General features: G+C 41.1%; 1 protein-coding gene across 19 annotated transcripts in view; it reads right to left on the bottom strand.

The window, feature by feature from the left end:
- The window catches only part of ST7 (suppression of tumorigenicity 7), a 306671-nt gene that overhangs the window by 57776 nt on the left and 236550 nt on the right, over positions 1 to 12345 (bottom strand). For all 19 annotated transcript variants that reach the window (XM_017975480.4, XM_017975482.4, XM_009002742.5 and 16 more), the window contains one exon: positions 3004 to 3118. In XM_017975480.4, coding sequence (XP_017830969.1) covers positions 3004 to 3118 — 115 coding nt within the window. The remainder of the gene's footprint in view (positions 1 to 3003; positions 3119 to 12345) is intronic.

The raw sequence follows: 12345 nt of genomic DNA, 5'->3' as shown, positions 1-12345 counted from the left end.
AAAATGACATATAATCCTGCTGCTTTGGGTGGGGCTCTACAGAGAGGGATGAGGGGGCTGGGATTCTAAGTGCTGTCTCCAGCACCTCATGGATTAGACATCTGAACCGGGGTGAAGAACAGGATGCCCTAAAAGCTGTCTGTACTCCAAGACCTCTAAAGCACCCACTTCTTTGCCCAGAGCCAGATAAGGAACCAGCAGCTCAGTAGACATCTCCAGGAAAAGCAGCAGGGATGAACTTGAAAGACTCCATTTCATGATATGTGGTGAGAAACAAGAGGCATGTTTTTCCACAATCTCAAGAACAGTAACTTCAGCAGCCACTTCATTATATTTCTACTGTAAATGATACAGGTCTGAGCCAAGTCAGCACCAAAGCTCCCTTCAGAATTCAGTTGGTGTTAGGTCATCTGTACTCTATTGACAACTGCTGAACTCAAAACCCCTAATGAGGCATCTCAGCAACAAGATGTGTCCTGCCACTAATGAGGCTCTTTTTCCATGAATAATGAACAAGAACATCATCTCTGTTGCCAGGTATACAACATAAACAAAGCTCAACACAAGGGCCTTGGTATGGTGAGTCTGTCCATTTGCAACAAAGGAATTTTTCAAAGTGTGAGCCAAGTTTTAGCAGAGGGTGTGACGGGCTGTTGTAACAAATAATGTGAACATATGTTATCAGAATCTAATAAATCAGCTTTTGGTTGTTGTGGAACAGAGGCTGTGCAATGGGATAGTTAGAGACAATGGAGAGTTCCATTTCTTTATTTTACAATCAGTCTTATAATATAAGGCTGATGATTTCTGTAATGAACTGAGATCTTCATGAAAAGGGCCTTAAGAGGCTTGCCATCCCAAAGGCTCTACTCATTAAAGTTTCATTTCTTAAGGTTTGATATATCAGATTGAGTACAGGTCAGCATTAGGAATTGCTAAGGCATTGATGGTTACAGAGTGGCATTTGGAAAAGTGCACTGCCACCTGAACCCATGGCCATGGGACTGAATTCCTTTGTTACTAAAAGACAGTCAACGTATGAGGATACCAGGGAGCCCAACAGTTTAGACCCCTAAACTTGGACCACCGTTTAGCCAAACAGTGAGTGAGATTCTAGCATATAAAGAGAGAATACAAGTGAGCTGACATGAAAGCCCAACAGTCTTTATTTTGTTTACTTTAAAGTGCTCCACAGATACTTTTCTCTATTTCTAAAATCAGTTCCATACTAGGTGGCATATATCTTGTTACACAGGGTACTTACATTTGCACAGGCAAAATGATGCCATCATTGGCTGAAGGCTTTTAGTTTCCATAAATTTGAGCAAGATTTTGAAGAAAAGAAAACAAAAACAAAAACAATCTCATAATGCCTGAGTTCCCCCAATTATAGGAGATAACAACTCTCACCCATGTCAGAGATTCCTTATTTTTTGTATCAAAAATAAGACCCAACAGCCAGGTGTGGTGGCTCATGCCTGTACTCCCAGTGCTTTGGGAGGCCAAGGTGGGAAGTTCACGTGAGGCGAGGAGTTTGAGATCAGCCTGGGTAACATAATGATAACCCGTCTCTACAAAAAAATTAAAAATTATCCAGGCATGATGGCACACTCCTACAGTCCTTGGGAGGCTGAGGTGGGAGGATGGCTAGAGCCCAGGAGTTCAAGGTTACAGTGAGCTATAACTATATTCCTTCTGGGGTGAAAGAGGAAGACCCTATCCCTAAAAAAATCAAAACCCCAAATGGAATAGTTTGTTCTATATGCTCTGTGATCTGAATAATTCTTTTTTTTTTTTTTTTTTTTTTTGGAGACAGAGTCTCGCTCTGTCACCCAGACTGGAGTGCAGTGGTGCGATCTCAGCTCACTGCAACCTCCACCTTCCAGGCTCAAGCAATTCTCCTATCTCAGCCTCCCAAGTAGCTGGGATTACAGGTATGTGCCACCATGCTCAGCTAATTTTTGGTAGAGATGGGGTTTCACCATGTTGGGCAAGATGGTCTCGAACTCCTGACCTCCAGTGATCCGCCTGCTTCAGCCTCCCAAAGTGGTAGAATTACAGGAGTGAGCCACCACACCCAGCCTGAATAATTCTTTAAATGCACTGAAGATGCTTACTAAAGAAAAAATACTTTATAGAGTAAAAAATGATTATATAATATGTAATCACTTTCTATATCCATTTTACAAGCAAACACTTTAGGAAGATGGTTATTGAAATAAGGCAGAATAGTATGAAGTTCTGCAGAGATTTTAGAAACTATGTCATGGCAGGTAATTATGTGGATAATTTTTGTCCAATTAATCCAATAATGAATTAATGGATAACAACAATATGAGAATTAGGGTGTTTAAATATCTAGGATGTACCAGTTTATTTTTCTGATTTCTTAGGAACAGGCAAAATGAAATAAGTTCGAGTGAGTAACCAGAATGGTAAAGGGACTTCAAAGCCTGCCATTAAAAAAAAAAATGAGGATATTCTGCTGCTAATGAGAAGAACTGGGATGAAGGGGACATGATTTCATCTTCCAATATTTACTGAGTTGTCACATGTGCAAGGGATACTAGCTGTTCTACATTGCTCCAAAGGGTCAATGTGACCAATAGGCAGTGGTCACAGTGAACCGATGTGGAGTTATTGCAAGAGCTCTAAGAGTCAATGCTGCCCCAACAGGATAGGTACTGCCTGTGGGGTTCTGGGTAATTGATGACCACAGAGGTAATAAAGCAACGTAGACATAAATGCCTAATGGGGCGAGCACAAGAGGAGTCTGTAGAGAGGGAAGGAGAGGAATGGGACACATGCCATGTCACATTTCTGGCCCTTGCTAACCATGAAAATCTAAGATTCTGCCAAACATCATCATAAAACTGTACGTGAAAATTCTCTAAGAGATGGTTACCAAAGTGCTGTGCTATTTACAATGACCCTTCCAATCTAATCAGGGAAAATACATCGAAAGAGAAATAGTCAAGTAAATAAAAATAACCAAGGACTTACCATCATACTTTGCTAAGACTGCCTGAACATCAGCATATGCTTGTAGTTCCAAAAGAGCTTCTAAAAGGTTTTCATGGATATTGAACATGCTCAGAAGAGGGAACTCCTTCATTAACTAGGACAGAAGAAACCAAGGAATAATTAGTATATATTTCTGATCCTTTTATTGTATATATAACATTTTGATATTTATACACAGTAAAATGATTACTAGAGTTAAGTATCTTAAGAAATAAGCATTTTTTTTGAGATGGAGTCTCACTCTGTCGCTCAGGCTGGAGTGCAGTGGGATGATCTCAGCTCACAGCAACCTCCATCTCCCAGGTTCAAGTGATTCTCCTATCTCAGCCTTCCGAGTAGTGCGCCACCACGCCTGGCTAATTTTTTGTATTTTTAGTAGAGATGTTGTTTCACATGTTAACCTGGATGGTCTCAATCTTCCGACCTCGTGATCTGCCTACCTAGGCCTCCCAAAGTGCTGGGATTAGAGTATTTCTTATTTTTGAAGTATAATACTGAATTGTATTTATATAAAAGTATAATTCAGTTCTTAAAAGTATAATTAATATTGGGCTATAAGTGTTCATATAGATTATTTTGTAAATCATTAAATGCTTCTTGTTTTTCTGGTAAAGTGGGATAAGATTCAAAGAGAGAGTTTTTCATAAAAGTTGAAGAAACTGCTCAATAAAGATAAAATGCCACAGAGAAACCAAACAAGGTAAAGGGTGAAAAATGTCTCACAGGCATTACCAGTTAGGTCACTGGTAACTTTGCCAAGAGCAGTTTGGATGGAAGGCAGACAACAGAAGGGTAAACAAGGGGGCACTACTCTTTCAAGCAGCCTAGTGGCAAAGTTAAGGAGAAATGGTAGAAAAATAGCTAGCAAGTGACATAGGCTAAAAGAAAATTTGTAGGTAGTGATGGGGGTGGTAATAAAGATGAAAGTTTATGAGTTCCTGCCTGATGGCCTCTGTAAAACAGGGGCCAAGATCATCTTCTGAGACTAAGAGAATAGGTGGCAAAGAAGTTTAAAGATGGGGTGAAAGTGAAAAATAGCCACACAGAGGAGAACTGCTCAGGAGGAAAAAAAAGAAAGGATTGCTAAGCTGTCTTGAGGGCCAAACAAACTAGAGACTATGAATTTATAGAAGGGTAATTCCCATGGTTGTCAAGTTTTACCGAGCAGTGGTCAGCAGCCCAGGTATAGTAACAAGATGTCAAATGATAGGTTGAGCCTGGGTAAATTGAAGTAGGTTCAGTAAAAATCAAGGAGCAAGAGACCGGACTATGTCAGTGAACAAATAATTAAAGGAACGGTCCAAGGGTTTTAGACTGAATGAGGATGAAGAGAGGCCCAAAGAAAGTCAAAATATATAATATTGAACTTCACTGGGAAGCAAACAGAAAGAAGACAGACCAAGAATTTCAGAGTAAAATTTTTATCTTCAAGAAAGGTAAAATCTGGCCAGGCATGGTGACTCATGCCTATAATCCCAGCACTTTGGGAGGCTGAGGCAGGTGGATCACCTAAGGTCAGGAGTTTGAGACCAGCCTGGCAAACATGGCAAAACCCCATCTCTACTAAAAATACAAAACTTAGCCAGGTATGGTAACACACACCTGTAGTCCCAGCTACTCAAGAGGCCGAGGCAGGATTATTACTTGAACCCGGGAGGTGGAGGTTGCAGAGAGCTGAGATCGTGCCACTGCACTCCAGTCTGGGCGACAGAGTGAGACTCAGTCTCAAAGAAAAGAAACAAAAGTGAAATCTTATATTAAAAGAAAGGTAACCAGGTTCTTTATAGAGCAAAATCACAGATATATTCTCCTCTAATCCTCTACATGGATAACTGCTATCTATTATAATAACCTCTAAAATGTGATAACTGTTTTTGTGTCAACATATTCAAAGTAATTATGCTGAGAGAAATAATATTCAAAAATAGGCTAATTTACTGCTAAGCAAAACAAATCAGTGAATACACTGCATTAACTATCCAATTCTTCCTCCATAAGGAACATTTACCATATTGTTCTATTTTTTAAAGCCAAGAATCATTTACCATATCTTTAAAAATAATTTTCTAAAGGATTATAAATCATTCTATTATAAAGACACATGCACATGTTATGTTTATGGCGGCACTGTTCACAATAGCAAAGACTTGGAACCAACCCAAATGTCCATCAATGATAGACTGAATAAAGAAAATGTGGCACATATACACCATGGAATACTATGCATCCATAAAGAAGGATGAGTTCAAGTCCTTTGCAGGGACATGGATGAAGCTGGAAACGACCATTCTCAGCAAACTGACACAAAAACAGAAAACCAAACACTGCATGTTCTCACTCATAAGTGGGTGTTGAACAATGAGAACATATGGACACAGGGAGTAGAACATCACACACCAGGGCCTGGGGGGTAGGGGGCTAGGGAAGGAATAACAAGGGGTGGGGGGATTGGGGAGGGATAGCATTAGGAGAAATACCTAATATAGATGACAGGGTGATGGATGCAGCAAACCACCACCATGACACATGTATACCTATGTAACAAACCTGCGGTGAGAACAACCCAGGATTGAAGCTCGCGGTCAATGCGTGGAAGGGGTGAGACAGGGCCGCATTGCCAGTCGGATCTTTGTTGCCCACAGAACGGGGAAATTCCTAGGTATAGAGGAGACACGGAACGCCAGGCAGAGGTTTTGGCGGGCGCAGCTGGCGGCCGGTGTGGCAACGGCCCGCGCTGTGGCGGTGCTACACAGCGGTCCCCACAAAGCACGCTCATCTGGGTGCCCTGTTGGGCCAGCAACTTGAGACTTGGGAGGGCTGAACTTGAGACTGAACAGGACTTGGACAGTGAGCTAGCCCAGGAGATTTCAGGGTGACAGCATTTGGGGTAGCGCAGTGGGACAAACAAAATGGCGATTCCAAACGCTCCCCGTGGAGGGGTTCCCTGAGGCCGCAGCTCCGTGGGGGAGGGGCGCCCGCCATTACCAAGGCAAACTGCCCCTACTGAGGTACACACCCATTGCTGACGCAGCCTGCCATTGCCGAGGCAACCCGCTACAACAGAGAGACTCTGCCTCAGGGCATAGCCCGGGGCAGCAGGGCAGAGACCACAGCAGAAGGGCAGAGACTGCAGCAACAGGGCAAACCTCACACCAGCAGGGCGGAGCCTCGGCAGGCAAATAGTGACTAGACTGCCTCCTAGCTGGGCAGGACAGCGCGGCGGTCACTCACAAGGAAAGCCCCATCCCCCCCCAGACAGAGCATCTGAGAAAAAAAGGGTTTTTTTTATGAGTTATGTTGCAGCAGAATTAAACATAGCAGCCTAACAGCCCTGAATGAACAACAGAGCTCACAGCTCAGCACTTGAGCTCCTACAAAGTACAGACTGTCTCCTCAAGCAGCTCCCTGACCCCTCTATATCCAAAAGACTGACATTTGGCAGGTATCATTCTGGGACAAAGATAGCAGAAAAAGAAACTGGTAGCATCCCTCACTGTTCTGCAGCTGCTATAGGTGCACCCAGACAAGCAGTGCCTGGAGTGGACCTCAGCAGTCGTACAGCAGAGGGGCTAGACTGGCAGAAGGAAAACCAAGTAACAGAAATACTTCATCATCAACAACCTGGGTGTCCACTCAAAGACCCAATCGAAAAGTCAGCAACTACACAGACGACAGGTGGATAAATCCACAAAGACGGGAAGAAACCAGCGCAAAAAGGAGGAAAACACCCGAAACCAGAACACCTAGCCTCCTAGAAAGGACCAAAACTCCTCACCAGCAAGGGAACAAAGCTGGATGGAGAATGACTGTGATGAAATGACAGAATTAGACTTCAGAAGATGGATAATGAGAAATTTTTGTGAGCTAAAAGAACATGTTTTAAATCAATGCAAAGAAACTAAGAACCTTGAAAAAAGATATGAAAAAAGATTCGAGGAAATGATAACAAGAATGGATAACTTAGAAAAGAATATGAATGAATTAAAGGAGCTGAAAAACACAACACGAGAACTTTGCGAAGCATGCACAAGTTTCAATAGCCGAATTGACCAAGCAGAAGAAAGAATATCAGAAGTCGAAGATCAACTCAATGAAATAAAACGAGAAACCAAGATCAGAGAAAAAAGTGCAAAAAGGAATGAACAAAGTCTCCAAGAAATGTGGGACCATGTGAAGAGACCTAACCTACGTTTGATAGGCATACCAGAATGTGACGAAGAGAATGAATCCAAGCTGGAAAATACTCTTCAGGACATTATCCAGGAAAATTTCCCCCACCTAGCAAGACAGGCCAACACTCAAATGCAGGAAATACAGAGAACACCACAAAGATATTCCACAAGAAGAGCAACCCCAAGGCACATAATCATCAGATTCAACAAGGTTGAAATAAAGGAGAAAATACTAAGGGCAGCCAGAGAGAAAGGTCAGGTCACCCACAAAGGGAAGCCCACCAGACTCACAGCAGATCTCTCGGCAGAAACTCTACAAGCCAGAAGAGAGTGGGGGCCAATATTCAACATCCTTAAAGAAAAGAACTTTAAACCCAGAATTTCATATCCAGCCAAACTGAGCTTCAGAAGTGAAAGAAAAATAAAATCCTTTGCGAACAAGCAAGTACTCAGAGATTTTGTCACCACCAGGCCTGCTTTACAACAGCTCCAGAAAGAGGCACTACACATAGAAAGGAACAACCAGTACCAGCCATTCCAAAATCACACTAAATGCTAAAGAGCATCAACATAATGAAGAATCTACAACAACTAACGGGCAAAACAGCCAGCTAGCATCAAAATGGCAGTATCAAATTCACACATAACAATATTAACCCTAAATGTAAATGGACTAAATGCACCAATCAAAAGACACAGACTGGCAAATTGGATAAAAAGCCAAAACCCATGAGTGTGCTGTATCCAGGAAACCCATCTCACATGCAAGGATACACAAAGGCTCAAAATACAGGGATGGAGGAAGATTTACCAAGCAAATGGAGAGCAAAAGAAAGCAGGAGTTGCAATTCTCATCTCTGATAAAATAGACCTTAAAGCAACAAAGATCAAAAGAGACAAAGAAGGCCATTACATAATGGTAAAAGGATCGATACAACAAGAAGAGCTAACGATCCTAAACATATATGGACCCAATACAGGAGCACCCAGATACATAAGGCAAGTTCTTAATGACTTACAAAGAGACTTAGACTCCCACACAATAATAGTGGGAGACTTTAACACTCCACTGTCAATACTAGACAGATCAACCAGACAGAAAATCAACAAGGATATCCAGGGCTTGAACTCAGACCTGGAACAAGCAAACCTGATAGACATTTACAGAACTCTCCACCCCAAATCCACAGAATATACATTCTTCTCAGCACCACATCACACCTACTCTAAAATTGACCACATAATTGGAAGTAAAGCACTGCTCAGCAAATGCAAAACAACTGAAATCATAACAAACAGCCTCTCAGACCATACTGCAATCAAGTTAGAACTCAGAATTCAGAAACCAACCGAGAACCGTACAGCTTCATAGAAACTGAACAACTGGCTCTTGAACGTTGACTGGATAAACAACGAAATGAAGGCAGAAATAAAGAAGTTATTCGAAACCAATGAGAACGAAGACACAACATGCCAGAATCTCTGGGACACATTTAAAGCAGTCTCTAGAGGAAAGTATATAGCAATAAGTGCCCATATGAGAAGAATGGAGAGATCCAAAATTGACACCCTATCGTCAAAATTGAAAGAGCTAGAGGAGCAAGATCAAAAAAACTCTAAACCCAGCAGAAGACAAGAAATAACTAAGATCAGAGCTGTACTGAAGGAGACTGAGACACGAAAAACCCTTCAAAAAATCAATAAATCCAAGAGCTGGTCTTTTGAAAAGATCAACAAAATAGACAGACCACTAGCCAGATTGATTAAAAAGAAAAGAGAGAACAACCAAATAGATGCAATAAAAAATGATAAAGGGGAAATCACCACAGATTCCACAGAAATTCAAACCAACATCAGAGAATATTACAAACAACTCTGTGCACATAAACTAGTAAACCTGGAAGAAATGGATAAATTCCTGGACTCCTGTGTCCTCCCAAGCCTAAACCAGGAGGAAGCTGAAACTATGAATAGACCAATAACAAGGGCAAAAGTCGAGGCAGCAATTAAGAGCTTACCACACAAAAAAAGCCCAGGTCCAGAGGGGTTCACAGCCGAATTCTACCAGACACACAAAGAGGAGCTGGTACCATTCCTTCTAAAACTATTCCAAATAATCCAAAAAGAAGGAATCCTTCCCAAATCATTCTATGAGACCAATATCATCCTGATACCAAAACCCGGCAGAGACCCAACAAGAAAAGAAAACTTCAGGCCAATATCCATGATGAACATAGATGCAAAAATCTTCAATAAAATATTGGCAAGCTGATTGCAACAGCAAATCAAAAAACTTATCGATCATGATCAAGTAAGATTCATCCCGGGGATGCAAGGCTGGTTCAATATACGCAAGTCTATAAACATAATTCACCACATAAACAGAACCAAAAACAAAAACCACATGATTATCTCAATTGACGCAGAGAAGGCATTTGACAAAATTCAACAGCCCTTTATGCTAAAAACCCTCAATAAACTCAGTATTGATGGAACATATCTCAAAGTAATAAAAGCTATTTATGACAAACCAACAGCCAATATCATACTGAATGGGCAAAAACTGGAAGCATTCCCTTTGAAATCCAGCACTAGACAAGGATGCCCTCTTTCACCACTCCTATTCAATATAGTACTGGAAGTTCTAGCCAGAGCAATCAGGCAAGAAAAAGAAATAAAGGGTATTCAAATTGGAAAGGTGGAAGCCAAATTGTCTCTACTTGCAGACGACATGATAGTATACCTAGAAGACCCCATCGCCTCAGCCCAAAACCTCCTGAAACTGATAAGCAACTTCAGCAAAGTCTCAGGATATAAAATCAATGTGCAAAAATCACAAGCCTTCCTCTACACCAATAACAGACTTAAAGAAAGCCAAATCAAGAACGAACTGCCATTCACAATTGCTACAAAAAGAATAAAATACCTTGGAATACAACTCACAAGGAACGTAAGAGACCTCTACAAGGAGAACTACAAACCACTGCTCAACGAAATCAGAGAGGACACAAACAGATGGAGAAACATTCCATGTTCATGGTTAGGAAGAATTAATATTGTAAAAATGGCTATACTGCCCAAAGTAATTTACAGAATCAATGCTATACCCATCAAGCTACCATTGACTTTCTTCACAGAACTGGAAAAAACCACCATGAACTTCATATGGAACCAAAAGAGAGCCTGCATAGCCAAGTCAATTCTAAGCAAAAAGAACACAGCGGGGGCATCACACTACCGAATTTCAAACTATACTACAAGGCTACAGTAATCAAAACAGCATGGTACTGGTACCAAAACAGAGATATAGACCAATGGAACAGAACAGAGGCATCGGAGGCAACACAACATATCTACAACCATACAGTCTTTGATAAACCCAACAAAAACAAGCAATGGGGAAAGGATTCCCTGTTCAACAAATGGTGTTGGGAAAACTGGCTAGCCAGGTGCAGAAAGCAGAAACTGGACCCCTTCCTGACACCTTACACCAAAATTAACTCCAGATGGATTGAAGACTTAAACATAAGACCTGGCACCATAAAAACCCTAGAGGAAAATCTAGGCAAAACCATCCAAGACATAGGAGTAGGCAAGGACTTCATGAACAAAACACCAAAAGCATTGGCAACAAAGGCCAAAATAGACAAATGGGACCTAACCAAACTCCACAGCTTCTGCACAGCAAAAGAAACAGTCACTAGAGTGAATCAGCAACCAACAGAATGGGAAAAAATTTTTGCAGTTTACCCATCTGACAAAGGGCTGATATCCAGAATTTACAAAGAACTCAAACAGATTTACAGGAAAAAAACAAGCCCATTCAAAATTGGGCAAAGGATATGAACAGACACTTTATGAAAGAAGACATATATGAGGCCACCAATCATATGAAAAAATGCTCATCGTCACTGGTCATCAGAGAGATGCAAATCAAAACCACATTGAGATACCATCTCACGCCAGTTAGAATGGTGATCATTAAAAAATCTGGAGACAACAGATGCTGGAGAGGATGTGGAGAAAAAGGAACACTTTTACACTGTTGGTGGGAGTGTAAATTAGTTCAACTACTGTGGAAAACAGTGTGGCGATTCCTCAAGGCCTTAGAAATAGAAATTCCATTTGACCCAGCAATCCCATTACTGGGTATATATCCAAAGGACTATAAATCGTTCTACTATAAGGACACATGCACACGAATGTTCATTGCAGCACTGTTTACAATAGCAAAGACCTGGAATCAACCAAAATGCCCATCGATGATAGACTGGATTGGGAAAATGTGGGACATATACACCATGGAATATTATGCAGCAATCAGAAATGATGAGTTTGTGTCGTTTGTAGGGACATGGATGAATCTGGAGAACATCATTCTCAGCAAACTGACACAAGAACAGAAAATGAAACACCGCATATTCTCACTCATAGGCGGGTGATGAAAAATGAGAACACATGGACACAGGGAGGGGAGTATTAAACACTGGGGTCTATTGGGGGGAAAAGGGGAGGGCCAGCGGGAGGGGGAGGTGGGGAGGGATAGCCTGGGGAGAAATGCCAAATGTGGGTGAAGGGGAGAAAGGAAGCAAAACACACTGCCATGTGTGTACCTATGCAACTGTCTTGCATGTTCTGCACATGTACCCCCAAACCTAAAATGCAATTAACATTAAAAACAAACAAACCTGCATGATCTGTACATGTACCCCAGAACTTAAAGTATAATTTAAAAAAATAATTTTTTGCAGCCCAAAAGAGCATCATATTACTAACAAAAAACACCTATTAAAATTATTATGTGTTCAGTAAGACTGATGGTCTGAACTTCCCTAGAGAGGCCTGAAGTATTTTCATTGTTGATAAAGGAAGTGAATAAGACTATACCACACATTGCTGATGTTCTGTAACCAATAAAAGTATTTCTTGTTCTGGTTCATTTTGATTCTGGTTGATATTACTCTTTGATTTTTTTTCCTCTTTCTAATTAAAGTTGGTTAGAATTAAAGCTTTCTGTCATTCAGCATTTGGTAACACAATAAAGACATTCTCTAAACTGCAACATTTAAACATGTACTGTTTCCAGCCAATTCTTCAGGTAATTATCAAACTTCAAGGACACAAATCATATTCTATAATTAAAAAGTGA

Source organism: Callithrix jacchus, chromosome 11 (genome assembly GCF_049354715.1).
Source record: "Callithrix jacchus isolate 240 chromosome 11, calJac240_pri, whole genome shotgun sequence".
NCBI classification, from domain to species: domain Eukaryota; kingdom Metazoa; phylum Chordata; class Mammalia; order Primates; family Cebidae; genus Callithrix; species Callithrix jacchus.
This window is presented reverse-complemented; position numbering and strand designations above follow the sequence as displayed.